Source organism: Rhinoraja longicauda, chromosome 17, assembly GCF_053455715.1.
Source record: "Rhinoraja longicauda isolate Sanriku21f chromosome 17, sRhiLon1.1, whole genome shotgun sequence".
Classification (NCBI taxonomy): Eukaryota; Metazoa; Chordata; class Chondrichthyes; order Rajiformes; family Arhynchobatidae; genus Rhinoraja; species Rhinoraja longicauda.
The window spans coordinates 16,364,043-16,381,825 of record NC_135969.1 but is presented as its reverse complement, the minus strand read 5'-3'; the positions used below and the strand labels follow the sequence as shown (position 1 = coordinate 16,381,825).

Below are 17,783 nucleotides of genomic sequence, written 5' to 3'. Positions count from 1 at the left end.
GGGTAGATGGGACGAGCGTAAGTGGGACATCTTGGTTGGCGGTGGACCTGTTTTCATGTTGTTTGAGAAACACAAGCAACGGGATCTGGTGAAGGGTCTTTGACTTGAAACATTTACTCTGTGAACCATCCTCAAGTCAAGTCAAGTCAAGTCAAATTTATTTGTCACATACACATACATGATGTGCAGTGAAATGAAAGTGGCAATGCCTGCGGATTGTGCACAAAAAAGAATTACAGTTACAGCATATAAATAAAGTTAATAAGTTACTATAGTGTAGACAAAAATTTAGTCTCTGGGGTTATAAAAGTTGACAGTCCTGATGGCCTGTGGGAAGAAACTCCGTCTCATCCTCTCCGTTTTCACAGCGTGACAGCGGAGGCGTTTGCCTGATCGTAGCATCTGGAACAGACCGTTACTGGGGTGGCAGGGGTCCCTCATGATCTTGCTTGCTCTGGATCTGCACCTCCTGATGTATAGGTCCTGCAGGGGGACCTGTCACCAACTAGAGAGCGGTCCTCACCCACTATTCACCTCGTTGGAGACCCTTGGACTATCTTCAATTGGACTTTACTGGACTTTATCTTGCACTAAATGTTTTCCCCTTTATCCTGTATCTGTACAGTGTGGATGGCTTGATTTTAATCATGTACTAGACAAAGTGGACCCATTGGGCCCAAACCTCTCCTGCATTGGTGCAGCGCCCTGTCCTCCCCCCACTCCCCTCTCTCCTCAACCCCCTCTCCCTTCTCCCCCACTCCCCCCTCCCTCCTCCCCTCCCCCTCCCCTCCTTTTAAACTTAAAAATGCGAATAACTTGAGAAACACAGCACGGAGAATCTGAGTGAGGTCCTAGTGTGGCTAATGACGGCAAGAATCTAATCAGCACAGTTCGTAGCAAATGCTACCCCAATTAAAGAAAAATATAACACCGATTTCAATAAAACTACTTGCATTATCACTAAAGTGACAATGGTGAGTAAGGTGGGTCTAAAATTGTCGCGCTATCGTGTACCGTTTTGGCTGAAGTTCAGTCACAAACAAGATAACAAACGAGAGTTTTAGTATATAAATAATATTTCTGCTGACCGGATAGCACGCAACAATAAAGCTTTTCACTGTACCTCGGTGCACGTGACAATAATAAACTAAATTAATCTAAACTAAATCAAATTAAATTAAACTGAACTAATCTGATCTAATCTAATCTAATCTAAACTAAACTAAACTAAACTAAACTAAACTAAACTAAACTAAACTAAAGCTAAGTTAAACTAAGTTAAGCTAAACTGAACAATGCTGCCTGGTCAGATACCTCACTGTATTATCTGGTTTTATTTCAGATTCCCAGGATTAAATGTTTTGTTTTTGATTTTTACAAGCAAAAAGTTATCACACATTCCCTGAACCACCCCACCCCAGCCGACAGCATCCCCACTCCTCTTCCAATAATCTTTGCCAGATGTTTATTGTTTATTGCACTTGTTCATTTGTTATTTAAGGTTCAAGTCTGAAGATGATTAAATTCTTCTTGCTGCCAATGTTGTCATAGCTGCAAAGGCACGGACAAACGGTACGACCAAACTCGAGGGTCACATTTACAATGCAGGAAACACTCCAGTAGATGTCAGGAAGTTTTTTAATGAATTAGGCCAAGAGTTATTTTACATTTAATGGATTTTTTATTTGTCCGAGTGGTGGATTCCTATTTAACAATTTTGACGAGATTATTCCTTTCGTGGGATTTTCCAGGAAGCTAGTGATCCCTTTTCTCCAGCTCCTAAACCACTCCCTCAATGAATGTTAGGAGCTTTGTTGCTGTCCCATTACATGGAAGCACAAGTGAAAGTGAATTTTCCGGAACCTTCAGCAATACCTTGGGGTGCATCTGAGCTTTTCCTTTTATTTATGTCTTAGAGTCCAGGGAGTCCTAGAGCAAGTTGCAAAGTCAGAGTCATAGAGTCATACGGCGTGGAAACAGGCCCTTCGACCCAACTTTCCCATGCCGACCAACATAACAGGCCCTTTGACCCAACTTTCCCATGCCGACCAACATAACAGGCCCTTTGACCCAACTTTCCCATGCCGACCAACATAACAGGCCCTTTGACCCAACTTTCCCATGCCGACCAACATAACAGGCCCTTTGACCCAACTTTCCCATGCCGACCAACATAACAGGCCCTTTGACCCAACTTTCCCATGCCGACCAACATGCCCCATCTACACTAGTCCCACCTGCCTGCATTTGCCCCATATCCTTCTAAACCTGTCCTATCCATGTACCTGTCAAATGTTTATTTTATGTTGCGATAGTCCCTGCCACAACTACCTCGTCTGACAGCTCGTTCCATACACCCACCACCAATGTGTGAACAAGTTATTCCTCAGATTCCTATTACATTTTCCCCCCTTCATCTTAAAGTCCTCTAGTTCTTGCTTCCCCTACCACTGGTTAATGAAAACTTACCTTCGATTGTTCCAACTGCAATGATGAAAGACTCCTCAAGGGGTCTTTGGGACCTGGATTTTTATGACATTTTCAGAAGTAATGAAAGTCGCTGGGTTTCACTTATTTATTTTGCTGGTGGGCGCTGGTCAACGGATGGCCGAAGGGCCTGTTTCCATGCTACACCTTTAAATTAAAAACTAAATTAATGAAACCAAAGTAAACCAAAGCTGTGGACAAGGCGACAACGAAAGGGTACGAACAGTGAAACTAGCAAGATGATTAGGGTGGGGGAGGGACGGAGATAGAGGGAATGCAAGGGTCACTTGAAATGATTGAAATCAATATTCGTACCGCTGGGTTGTAAGCTGCCCAAGCGAAATATGAGATGCTGTTCCTCCAATTTGCGTGTGGCCTCACTCTGACAGTGGATGCTGTTTTATTGGTTGGTGCAAAAGGTCAGGCACCATCACAGAGATGTTTCCGATGGTCTGTTTCAGAATGACGCTGGAGGCCAGAGAGCGCTGGTGAACAAATGGAGCACGTTCATCAAAGCCAGGCTGATCTGCTCTGTACCAGGACCTGACGGCATCGACACCCACTTCGACGAGCTTGGTAAGTAGATGCTTCGTCCTTATTACGGTGCGGAAATGGATGTCGTTTTCTTTCCTTAACAAGGAGTTTTTATTCAATTAATCACAAATACAGAGTAGTGAAAAAATCAAGACTGTCATTGGGACAACACTCAAACAGCTAGCAAATTATAATGGTGTCAACCTCTTCCAAAAGCCACTTGGCCTCCCGCGGCAACTAGCGCTCACGGAAGGTCTCCAGAGTCCCCGTGGTCATCGCGGGCTCCCTCTCCAGCGACACGTGGGCATGGACGTAGGCCCAGAGGAGGGGCAGGCAGTCGACTCTGGCAGAACCCTCGACTGCCCGCTGCCTGGACCTGCAAACGGCCATCTTGGCCAGGCCCAGGACAAACCGGCAGGGAGATCCCCCCCACCCGCCCCGCCCGCCCCTCCCTCCTCTGTCCCATCAGAAGCGTGGGCTGAAGTGCAGCCAAAACATGAGGTGCAGCCCCTTCAGAGATTAGGAATGGGAGTAGCGGGAGACGGAGAGATAGATCAGCCATGATTTAATGGCGGAGTAAACTTGATGGACCGAATAGCCTAATTCTGCTCCTTTTATTTATGATCTTATGATCAATAATGTCTGTGGTGAACATGATGCCAAGTAAAACTAATCTCTTCTGCCTGCACACGATCCATGTCTCTGCATATTGATGTGGCTGTCTGAAGAAGGATCCTGACCCAAAATGTCACCTATCCATGTTCTCCAGGGATGCTGCCTGACCCACTACGTTGCTCCAGCACTATATGTCTCTTTTTGTAAACCAGCATCTGCAGTTTCTTGTATCCACATGCTGTCGATATATCTCCTTCCAGCAGCACCCCAGGCAGTGTGTTCCAAGCACCCGCTGAATCTCTCTGTAAAAAAAAACCTTTGCAGCACATCTTAGTGGCGCAACGGTAGAGTGGCCGCCTTAACGTGCCAGAGACCTGAGTTCAATTCTATCTACGGGTCCTCTCTGTACGACGTTTGTACGTTCTCCTTGTGACCACGATGGTTTTCTCCGGGTGCTCCGGTTTCCTTCAACAGTCCAATGACGTACAGGTTTGTCAGTTAATTGGCTTCGGTAAAATTTGTGAATTGTCCCTAGTGTGTAGTGTAGTGCCCGTGTACGGGGTGATCGCTGGTCGCTGAGGACTCGGTGGGACGAAAGGCCTGTTTCCGCTATATCTCCTCTGTTTTGGTTCAGGACCCTTCCTCAGATACTTTTAGATAGTCACATGGATATGCAGAGATATGGATCATTCGCAGGCAGAAGAGATTAGTTTGTGGATATCAGGGCCTGTAAAGTCTTAAATCTCCTTCAAACTTTGTCCTGTTCACCTTAAAGCCATGCCCCCTTGTTGAGAATGGCCCTTGGAAAAAGCTTCATACTTCCCCTGTTCTGGTACATAACAATCAGGTTATCCCCTTCTTATAGCCTTGATTTTGAACCCTTGGTTTTGAGAAGCCTCAGATGTACATCAGACCGTCTCAGTCTAGCCACCATCCCAGGAATCTAACCCCCACAACCCGCCTTGCATGCCTGCAGATTTTCCATGGGGACATTCTGAAACACTATCTCTGCCCTTCTCTCAACGGAGCTGAGAGAGGAAGTCTCAGTTAGAATGCTAACTTCAGAGAACAGATTCACCCAGTGGTTCAAAGGTTCATAACTTCTAGGAGCAGAATTAGGCCATTCGGCCCATCAGGTCGACTCCGCCATTCAATTATGGGTGATCTATCTTTCCCTCTCAACCCGATTCTACTACCTTCGTCCCATAACCCCTGACACCCGTGCTGATCAAGGATCAAGAATCTGTCAGTCTCCGATGGTCTACATTGTAACAATGCACCTGTCTTGTCTTCTGTGTCACAGAGGACGTCTTTGTCCTAAGGACCAAGGATGAGAAGAATCCTGAAATCTACGCTATCTTTAGCACAATAAGGTAAGAAGCCATTTCAGTTATTGCCAAATTAGTAGGCAATGGTAGACAAAGATGCAGACAAATGGGCACATTCATATTCCACTTTAATGGGGCCCATCATAGTCACAGGTATCCCAAATTGTTGTCCATTCACTCTGAAGTTGTTCACGCCTTTGTTGTGCATACTTACAATGTGGGTTTGAGGATGATGAATCTATATACTAAAACTCTTGTTTGTTTGTTTGTTTGTTCCTGAACTACAACCAAAACGGTACACGATAGCAAGATAATTTTAGGCCCACCTTACTCACCGTCGTCCCTTTGGTGCTAATGGAAGAAGTTTAATTGAAATCGGTGTTATATTTTTTAAGTTATTCACATTTTAAAGTTTAAATCTATCTCCTAGGGAGGGAGGGATGGGGGGGGGGGGGGGAGAGGGAGGGAGGGGGGAGTGAGGAGAATGGGGTTTAGGGGGATGGAGTGAGGGGGAGGGGGAGAGGGGATAGGGTGCTGCACCAATGCAGGAGAGGTTTGGGCCCAACGGGTCCACTTGGTCTAGTGACTGTTAAAACACAAAGTACTTGTGCCATAACACCAGGCTAAACGCTCAAGCAGAAAAACCAAGCCCAGTGCCAAAGTGGTATCTCCACTACCTGTAGACACTTATGCGACAGGCCAATCACTAGATCCAATCAATCACAATCACAATAATACTTCTGTAATTCTGTAATTAGCTATCTACATATTAACAAACACGCACACTAAATGTTTAACCAAGAAACACAATCCCAATGCCACGTGAGAATCTAAGGTGCCTTTTACACGGTTAAACTATAGGACAATAAAAACTAGCCGTGTTATCCAGCCCAATATTTACTGAAGACTAGAACAATACGAGCGGATCTCAAAGAAACGTACAACATTCTAACCAAATTAGACAAACCAGATGTTCCCAACAGCTGGGAAGTCCAGAACCAGGTGTCGCAACTTTGGGACCTGGGTGGATGGCGTTTAGACATCAGGCAAGGTAACTTTAGAGTCACAGCGTGAAACCAGGCCCTTCAGTCCACCAAGTCCGCGCCGACCAGCAATCACCCCGTACACTAGCGCTATCCTACACACTAGGGACAATTTACAATTCACAGAAGCTAACTAACCTACAAACCTGCACGTCTTTGGAGTGTGGGAGGAAACTGGAGCACCTGGAGAAAACCCACACCATCACGGGGAGAATGTACAAATTCCGTACAGACAGCATCCATAGTCAGGATCGAACCCGGGTCTCTGGCGTTGTGAGCCAGTATCTCTACCACTGTCTCACTCTGCCACCTATATTCCAGATACAAGCCCACAATCTTAACAATACTTTTGTAAATATAACAGAGGCACACGCATGCAGGGTTAGTGTACATGGGTGATTGAGATAGTCGGCGTGGACGGGGGACTGAAGGGCCTCTTTCCTTGCTGTAGATCTCCATGTCACCGTGCAGCTACTAGTATCAGCATCGATCGCTTCAACTTTCATGCTGTCTATAATTAGGAGTGAGAATTAAGTTCACTAGTTTGTTTAACATTAGCAAGGAAAGCAGATTTTTTAGTGATATGACCTTAGCTGAAGCAATGTCACTCTTTGTGATCGTAGTGCAAAAACACACAATAGAAGGCGAAGTAGAGTCTCGACCCGAAACGTCGCCCATTCCTTCTCTCCAGAGGTGCTGCCTGTCCCACAGAGTTACTCCAGCATTTTGTGTCTACGGTTTAAACCAGCATCTGCAGTTCCTACACAATAGCAATGATTGTTACCGCTGGCTGTTGGACTTTGCTGAGTTTGCTGACACGATAGCAGGTAGATCATAGAACAGTACAGCACATGAGCACAATGTCCCACTATCTGTGTTGAATCTGATGCCAAAACCAACTATTATCCATATCCCTCCATTCCCTGCATATCCATGTGCCTATCCAAAATTATCTTAAATGCCACTATCATATCTGCCTCCACCACTGCCTCTGGCAGCCCTCAATCTTTAATTGGATTTTATTGGACTTTAGCTTGCACTAAACATTATTCCCTTTATCCTGCTTGATTGCAACCATGTATAATCTTTCTACTGACTGGATGGCGCACAACAAAAATATTTTCACTGTACCTCGGTGCACGTGACAATAATAGACTAAAGTAGAAAGTTCAACATGCAGGAAAGCTCCTATTTCCTATCTTCTTAAGACCAGATCTTGCGTTAACATGCCATGTGAAAGACGGCAACTATGGGCTTGCAACACTCCTCAGCAAGACACTGAAGGAGCAACGTCAGTTTCTGTGTGGAGTTGGAATAGTATAACTTGTATTGCAAAACGATCTTCCACCAACATTTGACTTTGTTAATGCTCTCCGTATTATTTCAGCAACGTATTCCAAGGTTACGCTGTTTGTGTGTATCACATGGCTGACATCCGAGAAGTCTTCAATGGACCTTACGCACACAGGGAAGGCCCTGATTATCAATGGACGGCTTTTGAGGGCAAAGTGCCATATCCAAGACCTGGGTCTGTGAGTATCTGTGCATGGAAATGTTACTCACTGTTTCTCTGTACTTCAGGGGCCGGCACAGAGGCGCAGCAGTAGAGTTGCTGCCTTACAGCGCCAGAGACCCAGGTCCGATCCTGACTACGGGTGCTGTCTGTACGGAGTTTGTTTGTTCTGTCTGTGACCGCATGGGTTTTCTCCGGGTGCTCCGGTTTCCTCCCACACTCTAAAGACATACAGGTTTGTAGATAACTTGTCCCGAGTGTGTGGGATAGGGCTAGTGCTTGGGTTGATTGCTGGTCAATGCGGACTCAGTGGGCCGAAAAGGCAGGTTTCCGCCCTGTATCTCTAAAGTCTAAATCTCCATGTCGGCCCAGCGATCCCCGCACACTCACACGATCCTACACACTCGGGACAATTTACAATTTTACCAAAGCCAGTTAGCCTACAAACCTGTACGTCTCTTTGGAGTGCGGGAAGAAACCGGAGAACCCAGAGAAAACGCACGCGGTCACGGGGAGAACGTACAAACTCTGTACAAACAGCGCCAGTAATCAGGATCAAACCCGGGTCTCTGGCGCTGTTAGGCAGCAACTCAACCGCTGTGTCGCCGTGCCGCCCTAATACTTCCTTCAATTGCTTTTTGTTTGTGTTCTCCTCCTGCAGTGTCCCAGTAAGATAACCACCCAACCCAGTCGCCGAAACACCAGCACCAAGGACTACCCAGACGACGTCCTGCACTTTGCTCGAAGCCACCCACTGATGTTCCATTCTGTGTATCCAATAAACCAGCACCCTGTGCTCATCAAGATCAACGTCCAGTACAAGATGACCCAGATAGTTGTGGACAGAGTGGAGGCAGAGGATGGGCAGTACGATGTCATGTTCATTGGGACAGGTAGGTTGCGTGCCACTTGGATTAGGCTTTGCTCAGCCAACAGTCCTAAGGCAGAGATTGATAGATTCTTGATTAGTACGGGTGTCGGGGGTTATGAGGAGAAGGCAGGGGAATGGGTTTAGAAGGGAGAGATAGATCAGCCATGATTGAACGGGCTGAATGGCCTAATTCTGCTCCTATTACTTCTGACCTTATGAAGTTATAATTAGTTTAGTTTAGTCAAAGGTCAAGATTGTATGTAGAGTATCATATGTACCATACAGAATATGTAAGCATAATACTCTATAAACTATATAATAAACAAGAAAAAATGAGTTCAGTATATATATACATGTGTGTGTGTGTGTGCATGTATTCAATATAGAAATATATATATATGTGTGTGTGTATTCACACACACACACACACACACACACACATATATATATGTTGAATATATGTTGAATACATACACACACACACACACACACATATATATATATATATATATATATATATATATGTTGAATATATGTCGAGTACACACACACACATAATATATATATACTGATTTTTTTTCTTGTTTATTATATTGTTTGTAGAATATTATGTTATTATGTTATAAAGGTATAGGAGCAGAATTAGGCCATTTGGCCCATCAGGTCTACTCCGCCATTCAATCATGGCTGATCTATCTTGTAAGTAGACCACATGTAAGTGGAGAAGATTTGTTCAATCATATTCAGCATTGATGTTATGGGCCAAGGGGCCTGTTCCTGTACTGTTCTATGTTCTATGTTTTTTTTTAAACATTAGTAAAGCAGCTGGGTATTTACAACAATCCATTGGTAATTTTGTAAATGCACAGTGACTGGGATATTTTACAAGAATTTGAGTTGTTCCAGTTACCACACTGATTTCAAACTCATGCCCCTGGATCGAGGTTCTAAAGCACTGGCTGCTAATTCAGTGGATTAACCACCACATTGCTGTTTCCCCAAATTGAGAGGGCAGCCAGAGCCTTAGATAGGAGCAAAATTAGGTTGTTCAGCCCATCAAGTCTACTCAACCATTCAATCATGATTGATTTATCTTTCCCTCCCAACCCCATTCTCTTGCCTTCTCCCCATAACCCCTTACACCTGTACTAATCAAGAATTTAGTTAAGAGATTCAGTGTTGAAACAAACCCTTTGGCCCAGCAACCAGCAATCACCCATACACTAGTTCTATCCTACACACTAGGGACAATTTACAAAGGCCAATTAACCTACAAACCAGCACATTTTTGGAATATGGGAAGAACCGGAGCAGCCGGAGAAAACGCACGCTGTCACAGGGAGAATGTACATTGCGCACCCACGGTCAGGATCAAACCCGGATCTCTGGCGCTGGAGGGCAGCAACTCTACCGCTGTGCCATATGTGCCGCCCTTTAAATGGCGTCTTGAATCCATTTTCCTCGCACTGACTGCATTGCTTGTTTATTGACCAGAGTACAGGCCTTTCATATTCCATGAATGGACACTGCAATTCCATTGGCCTCCTGGCAGAATTTGTTTTTGCATTGAACTTCGACATTTGCAGGGTCATTTTCCAACGGTCAATCAACCAGCATCCTTCACCGCCAGCTGTGCAAGGCTGGCAAATCCCAGACGCTGTGTCATGCCACCTCCCTTCCTGCAGTCAGCTTGGTGCGAAGTTTAACCAAGCCTGGGTATTGTCTCAGGATGGCCTCCATTGTGATGAGCCTAAGCCTGCCCAATGAAGGGCCTCGACCCGAAACGTCACCTATTCCTTTGCTCCAGAGATGCTGCCTGACCTGCTGAGTTACCCCAGCATTTTGTGTCTGTCCTATGACATCATCCCATAGAATCGCTTCCCTGAATTACTCTTTCAATGTTCTTGCACATTGCAAGAATGGTCTTTCTTAGAGATATAAATAGAGATACGGCTTGGAAATAGGCCCTTTGTGCCACCGAATCCACCCGACCATCGATCACCAGTTCACACTCGTTCTGTTATCCCACGTTCACATCCTACGCACTAATTTACAGAAGCCAATTAACCTACAAATCTGCACATCTTTGGGATGTGGGAGGAAACCGGAGTACCCGGAGAAAACCCACGCAATGACAGGGAGAACGAACAAACTCCGTACAGACAACACCCATAGTCAGGACCAAACCCGGGTTTCTGGCGCTGTGAGGCAGCAACTCTACCGCTGCGCCATTAAGTCTCCTGTACCTTGACTCCAAACATGTGAAAATGAACACAGGACTTGTACAGTATGTGTACAGGGCCAGAGCTCAATTAGACCACACAGCTGATGGTTCGGCAGCTCTCAACAACAAGATCTATTCAGGATTTATTAGATTCCAAAAGTTTTTTGATAAATATACCTTCCACTCCACCTCCACAATGACTGGAAATGTCAGTTGTGAGTTTTCTTGGTATCCATTAGGTATTTGTCAGTAGTGACGCAGAGAATGGTAGACACTGCCCAGTCCATCATGAGTACTGACCTCCCCACCATCAAAGGGATCTAGAGAAGGTGCTGCCTCAACATCAACCACCTTAGTGGAGCAGCGGTAGAGTTGTTGCCTTCCAGAGCCAGAGACCCAGGTTCGATCCTGACTACGGGTGCTGTCTGTACGGAGTTTGTACGTTCTCCCCTTGACCACATAGGTTTTCTCTGGGTGCTCCGGTTCCCTCCCACACTCCAAAGATGTACAGGTTTGTAGGATAATTGGCTTGAGCAAAAATTGTCCCTAGTGTGTAGGACAGTGTTAGTGTATGGTGATCGCTGGTCGGCGTGGACTCGGTGGGCCGAAGGGCCTGTCTCCGTGCTGTATCTCTAAACTATACTAAACAAAACCCACATCACTCTGCCAATGCTCTCGTTTCACTCCTACCGTCGGGAAGAGGGTATAGGAGTCTCAGAAACTGTGACTACCAGGTCCAAGCATAACTTCATAAAGTTGTTGAACACCACACAACACTAACCTCAACTGTGAACTTCTCTGGACGGCCTTTGGTTGCACTAAGAAGTTCGGGCATTTGGGAGCAGAAGAGGTCAGGGTCACACCCATCTAGCTGGAGAAATGAGGCTATGCTCCAACAACTGCCTCACTCTGCCACCCAGGACATTCCCAATATACTTGACAACCGGTCAAAGTGTAGGTACTGTTGTAAGGTAGGAACCGTACACAGGAAGATCTTGAAAGAGCAATAGAATAAAGGCCACATAACTCACCCTGTTTCAGCGACGTCATCCGAAAGTAATTATTGCCCAAGGAGAACTCCCATGCATCTTTTCAACGTCGTATCCGAGGACCTCACCTGTGGTCCAACAGAGGTGAATGTTAAGCTGTGCATGATCGAATGTGGAACGTTGAAGCTAGACGAGCACAGCACAGGAACAGGCCCTTCGGCCCACAATGTCCATGCCGAACTTGGTGGCAAGATGAACTCATCTCATTTGCCTGCACGTGATCCACATCCCTCCCTTCCTTGGATTCAAGGGGCAGAGAGGCAGCAGAACCTCAGGGCACGACCATTGAACAGATGAATGTATTTTGTTGTTATCTTTTGTTCTAAATTGTATTTGCTGAAGAGCTGAGTGAGTGGAACTGGTGTTCTCTTCCTTTGCAGATAGTGGAATGGTACTGAAGACCATCGCACTGCGGAAGGGGAATGCTGTGCAGAGTGAGGAAGTCATTCTGGAGGAGCTCCAGGTCTTCAAGGTACTCACTGTGTCCCATTAGATCATGAAGTGTTGAAGAAATGGGAGGAATAGATTGGGTAAACGGAACAGAGTATTTTGCCCAGAGTAGGGGAATCGAGAACCAGAGGACATAGGTTTAAGATGAGGGGGAAAGGATTTAATGGGAACCTGAGGGGTAACTTTTTTTACGCAAAGAGTGATGGGTGTATGGAACAAGCTGCAGGAGGAGGTACAGTGAGTGTCATGGTGGCACAGCGGTAGAGTTGCTGCCTCACAGCTCCAGAAACCCAGGTTCGATCCTGACTGTGGGTGCTGTATGTATGAAGTTTTCTCACCTTCTCCCCGTGACCGCGTGTGTTTTCCCTGTGTGCTCCCGTTTCCTCCGACATTCTAAAGACGTACAGGTTTGGAGGTTAATTAGCTTCGGGAAAAATGGTGAATTGTACCGAGTTTATAGGATGGTGCTAGTGTATAGGGATCGCTGGTCGGTGGGCCGAAGGGCCTGTTCCCGCGCTGTATCTCTAAACTAAACTAAACTAAAAGACTGGAGGTGGAAGGTAAAGTTCGGCTTGGGTATAAAATGATCTCCAACCTCATGACACAAAGCTGGGTGGCAGTGTGAGCTGAGAGGCGGATGCAAGGAGGCTGCAGGGTGACTTGGATAGGTTGGGTGAGTGGGCAGATGCATGGCAGATACAGTATAATGTGGATAAGTGTGAGGTTATCCACTTTGGTGGCAAGAACAAAAAGGCAGGTTATTATCTGAATGGTGTCAGATTAGAAAAAGGAGAGGTGCAACGAGACTTGGGTGTGCTTATACATCAGTCACTGAAAGTAAGCATGCAGGAGCAGCAGGCAGTGCTGAAAGCCAATGGCATGTTGGCCTTGAATTGCGAAATAATTTGAGTATAGGAGCAAGGAGGTCCTACTGCAGTTGTACAGAGCGCTGGTGAGACCGCACCTGGGGTATTGTGTGCTGTTTTGGTCTCCTAGTTTGAGGAAGGACATTCTTGCTACTGAGGGAGTGCAACGTTGATTCACCAGGTTAATTCCCGGGATGGCGGGACTGACATATGATGAAAGAATGGATCGACTGGACTTATATTCACTGGAATTTAGAAGGATGAGCGGGGATCTTATAGAAACATGTAAAATTATTAAGGGATTGGATAGGCTTGATGCAGGAAACATGTTCCCGATGTTGGGGGAGTCCAAAACCAGGGGTCACAGTTTAAGAATAAGGGGTAGCCATTTAGGACAGCTGAGGAAAGAAGAAGTTTTCACCCAGAGAGTTGTGAATCTGTGGAATTCTCTGCTACAGAAGGCAGTGGAGGCCAATTCACTGGATGTTTTCAAGAGAGAGAGTTGGATATAACTCTTAGGGCTCACGGAATCAAGGGATATGGGGAGAAAGCAGGAACCGGGTACTGATTCTGGATGATCAGCCTTGATCATATTGCATGGCGGTGCTGGCTCGAAGGGCCAAATGGCCTACTACTATTTACTATGTTTCTATGTTTCTATCCCTCGTCACTGCCTAGGCTTTTGTCTCAAGTCATGGAATAGGAATGTGAACCTACTGACCTCCTTCATGAGATGAAGCCAAATTCAGTATTACCCCAAAGGGAAGGGAATTCTGGAATTGAAATTGGTCGTTTTGAAGTACATTGATTAATGGTGTCCATTTTAACATTGGCAGGTTTCAAATCCCATCACAGCAATGGAGATCTCTGTGAAACGGGTGAGTATCTCAGCTCATTTGTGTCCTTCGGTTGGTCTCCTTCCACAGAGTCTCACAACTCAGGGAAAACAGGCCCTTTGGGCCATCATGTCTATGCTGACCATCAAATACCGATCTGTGCTAACGCCATTTACCAACACCTGCTCAATGGCCTTGCTTATTTAAGTATGCATCCTGGTGTTTTTTTTAAATGTTTTGAGTGTTTGTCTTCACCACCTTCTCGTTCAAGATGACAAACACCTTCTAAGTGTAAATAATCTTCCACCAATCCTCTTTCACCATCTTACTCCTCACTTCAAACCTGTGCCTTTTGGTCATAAACGCCTCCGTCATGGGGAAAAGTTTAGTTCTCTCTATCTCTGCCTCTCATAATTTTGTATGCCTGTCAGACTCCTCATCAGCCTCCGCTCCATGGAAAACAGACTCATCCCATTGAGTCTCCTCTCTCCTCAGAGCTGAAACACTATCCCAGGTCAAATCCTGGTGAATCCTTCCCTCCAGAAGGATCTTCTCAGGTTCTGTTTACTTAGTATTAGCCTTGGTTTATCATTGTCACCTGTACCGAGATACAGTGAACAAATTAGTTCATATGTTATTCAGGCTAGTCCCACCATACATGAGGGTGGCACAGTGATGCAGTGGGTAGAGTTGCTGCTTCACAGCGCCAGAGACCGGGGTTCGTCCCTGACCTCGAGTGCTGCCCGCGTGGAGTTTGTATGTTCTCCCTGTGACCGTGTAGGTTTTCCCGGCTGTTCCGGTTTCTTCCTACATTCCAAAGAAGTGCTGGTTTGTAGGTTAATTGGCTTCTGTAAATTGCCCCTAGTGTGTAAGGTAGAACTAGTGTACAAGTGGTTGCTAGTTGGCATGGACTTGGGGGACCGAAGGGCCTTTTTTCATGCTGTATCTCTAAACTAAACCAAATTAAACTAAACTAAACTAAAAGACGTGTGGGTTTGGAGGTTAATTGGCCTCCTCTGTAAATTGGCCCTCGTATGACAACATAGAACTAGTGTAAACAAATGCTGGATGGTTGGCGTGGACCCGGTGGGCTAACAGGCCTGTTTCCCAAACTGTATCTTTTGATCAATCAATCAATGCATACAATCAAACTATACACAACTACATCAGGTAGTACAGGTCCACCACCGATTTCCCGGCACCTTCTCGTTCCCTTGCTTCCGGAACTTTTTGGATTAACCATTTTGCCGAACCAACAGAGATCATGGCTTCTAAGAAGAGTCCCAACGGTACTGGAACGATCCACCTAGGCCGCCGGTGGGGTGAGATACCAGCCCGCAAATTATTAAATGGGGTGGACATCCGGGAAGGGGGGGGTGGGGGGTTCAAGAGCGTTCTCATAATGTTGTCCGGATTAAAGGAGGTGCCGGACCACCAGATGCCGGGAAATTGATGGTGGACCTGTACTAGAAGAGGAAGCACGCAGAGTGCAGAATATAATGTGGCGGCCACAAAGGGAGCACGGATAACAACAGTTGTCCACCTTCTTTGCAGCAACAACTGTACATCGCCTCAAGAGTGGGGGTGGCCCAGGTGAAGCTCCATCAGTGCGAGTCGTACGGCAGTGCCTGTGCTGAGTGCTGCCTGGCCAGAGACCCTTACTGTGCCTGGGACGGCAGCACATGCACCAGATACCAGCCCACGGCCAAGAGGTAACCCGCCTACACTGGCTCACAACCAAAGTACTTCCACTGGCCTGTGAGATGTTCTGCATGTCCTTGAGGAGGTTCAGTGGTTCAATGATGTTTGTTGTGACGTATGCACCACACATTCTTTTCAAATAAGAAATTCTTTTTGCATGGTTCACTCATGCCCGAGTAGCCATATTTTGCATGCACACACACGCACACACACATACACCCATACACGCACACACACATACACCCATACACGCACACAACAGGCTAGTGTGCAAAGTAGTATTTCTATATCGTCTCTTTTAGTTCATTCCCAAGGAGAAGGAAATGGAAATACTTTTTTTGCACTCATGTCATACATTCCAAAGCCAACAATATTCCCTCTGAAGGAAACAAAGTGCTGGAGTAACTCAGCGGGTCAGGCAGCAACTCTGGAGAACATGGATAGGTGACGTTTCACAGAGTGCTGGAGTAACTCAGCGGGTCAGGCAGCAACTCTGGAGAACATGGATAGGTGACGTTTCACAGAGTGCTGGAGTAACTCAGCGGGTCAGGCAGCAACTCTGGAGAACGTGGATAGGTGACGTTTCACAGAGTGCTGGAGTAACTCAGCAGGTCAGGCAGCAACTCTGGAGAACATGGATAGGTGACGTTTCAGAGTGCTGGAGTTACTCAGCGGGTCAGGCAGCAACTCTGGAGAACGTGGATAGATGACGTTTCACAGAGTGCTGGAGTAACTCAGCGGGTCAGGCAGCAACTCTGGAGAACGTGGATAGGTGACGTTTCACAGAGTGCTGGAGTAACTCAGCGGGTCAGGCAGCAACTCTGGAGAACATGGATCGGTGACGTTTCACAGAGTGCTGGAGTTACTCAGCGGGTCAGGCAGCAACTCTGGAGAACATGGATCGGTGACGTTTCGGGTCGAGACCCTTCTTCAGATTGATTGTGTGTGGGGGGTGGGGAGGAGAAAGCTGGAAAAGGGGAGAGGCAGGACAGGGCGTGGCAGGTAATAGGTCAACAAAGAAAGGTCTCGACCCGAAACGACACCTATCCATGTTCTCCGGAGATGCTGCCTAACCTGCTGAGTTACTCCAGCACGTAGTGCCCTTTTGTGTACAGGTATTAGCAAGGGTCAGCAGTTCTATGTTTCCACATTAAAACCTTACAGATTGGATGAAAAGAAACCAGACTTAGATTAACCCCACATCTGTTTGTCTGTTTATTTAGACGCTTCCGAAGACAAGATATCTGGAACGGGAACCCCATTCACCAGTGCCCGGACCAGAATTTGAGCGGTAAGGAAAATCTTGCCTCCTTCTTAGATAAACCCGCCTGATAACTTCCTCATTCAACTGCAGTCGGCTCTTAAAACTAAGAGTGGCGATTGAAGGTAAAACACAGTGTGAGACAACTTACGAGAGCTATAAATTAATGTATGGAGATTGGAATTTTACACCATGTCCCTTCATCTCGTAAACGTGGTTGGTGGTTGGAACATTAGAAGCAGGGTTGCAGTGTTAACACACTGTTATCCTCCCTGTGAGATTTGTCCATTAAATTCTGACATGCAGAAGCTTAAGAATCTCTTTTTTAAATCAAGTGTGGTCAGCAAAATATGGGATGTTTGCGTTGGTAAATAGGACCCGTTCCTATTTCATGTCCTTGTGTCAGGATCAGTCTCCGAGGTCGGATGTAGCTTTTTTGTTGCATGCTCTCCAGTCAGCAGAAAAAGTCAAGTCAAGTTTATTTGTCACACACACATAAATGTGCAGTGAAATGAAAGATTACCCACAGTCCAACAACAAGAGCAATAAAAGAGCAATAAAAATAAGCAATAACACACACAATCAAACAAAAAGAAACATCCATCACAGTGAGTCTCCTCCAGTCACCTCCTCGCTGTGATGGAAGGCCAGAATGTCCTTTCTCTTCCCTGCCGTCTTCACACAAGACTACACACAACAGAAAGACTCCACAGGGCAGCATGGTAGCACAGTGGTAGAGTTGCTGCCTTACAGCGCCGGAGACCCGTGTTCCATCCTGACTATGGGTGCTTGTCTGTTCGCAGTTTGTACTTTCTCCCCGTGGACCCGTGTGGGTTTTCTCCGAGATCTCCGGTTTCCTCCCACACTCCAAAGATGATGGGGTTGTAGGTTAATTGGCTTGGTAACATTGTAAATTGTCCCGAGTGTATGTAGGATAGTGTAAGTGCGCGGGGATCGCTGGTTGATGCGGACTTGGGGTGCCGAAGGGCCTGTTTCCACGCTGTA

General features: G+C 46.2%; 1 protein-coding gene across 1 annotated transcript in view; it reads left to right on the top strand.

Moving 5' to 3' along the window:
- The window catches only part of LOC144601792 (semaphorin-3G-like), a 146,404-nt gene that overhangs the window by 114,276 nt on the left and 14,345 nt on the right, over positions 1 to 17,783 (top strand). Inside the window, 8 exon segments of the mRNA XM_078414217.1 lie at positions 2,949 to 3,063; positions 4,940 to 5,009; positions 7,395 to 7,539; positions 8,182 to 8,413; positions 12,045 to 12,136; positions 13,817 to 13,858; positions 15,371 to 15,528; positions 16,741 to 16,808. Of these exon segments, the coding sequence (XP_078270343.1) occupies positions 2,949 to 3,063; positions 4,940 to 5,009; positions 7,395 to 7,539; positions 8,182 to 8,413; positions 12,045 to 12,136; positions 13,817 to 13,858; positions 15,371 to 15,528; positions 16,741 to 16,808 (922 nt within the window).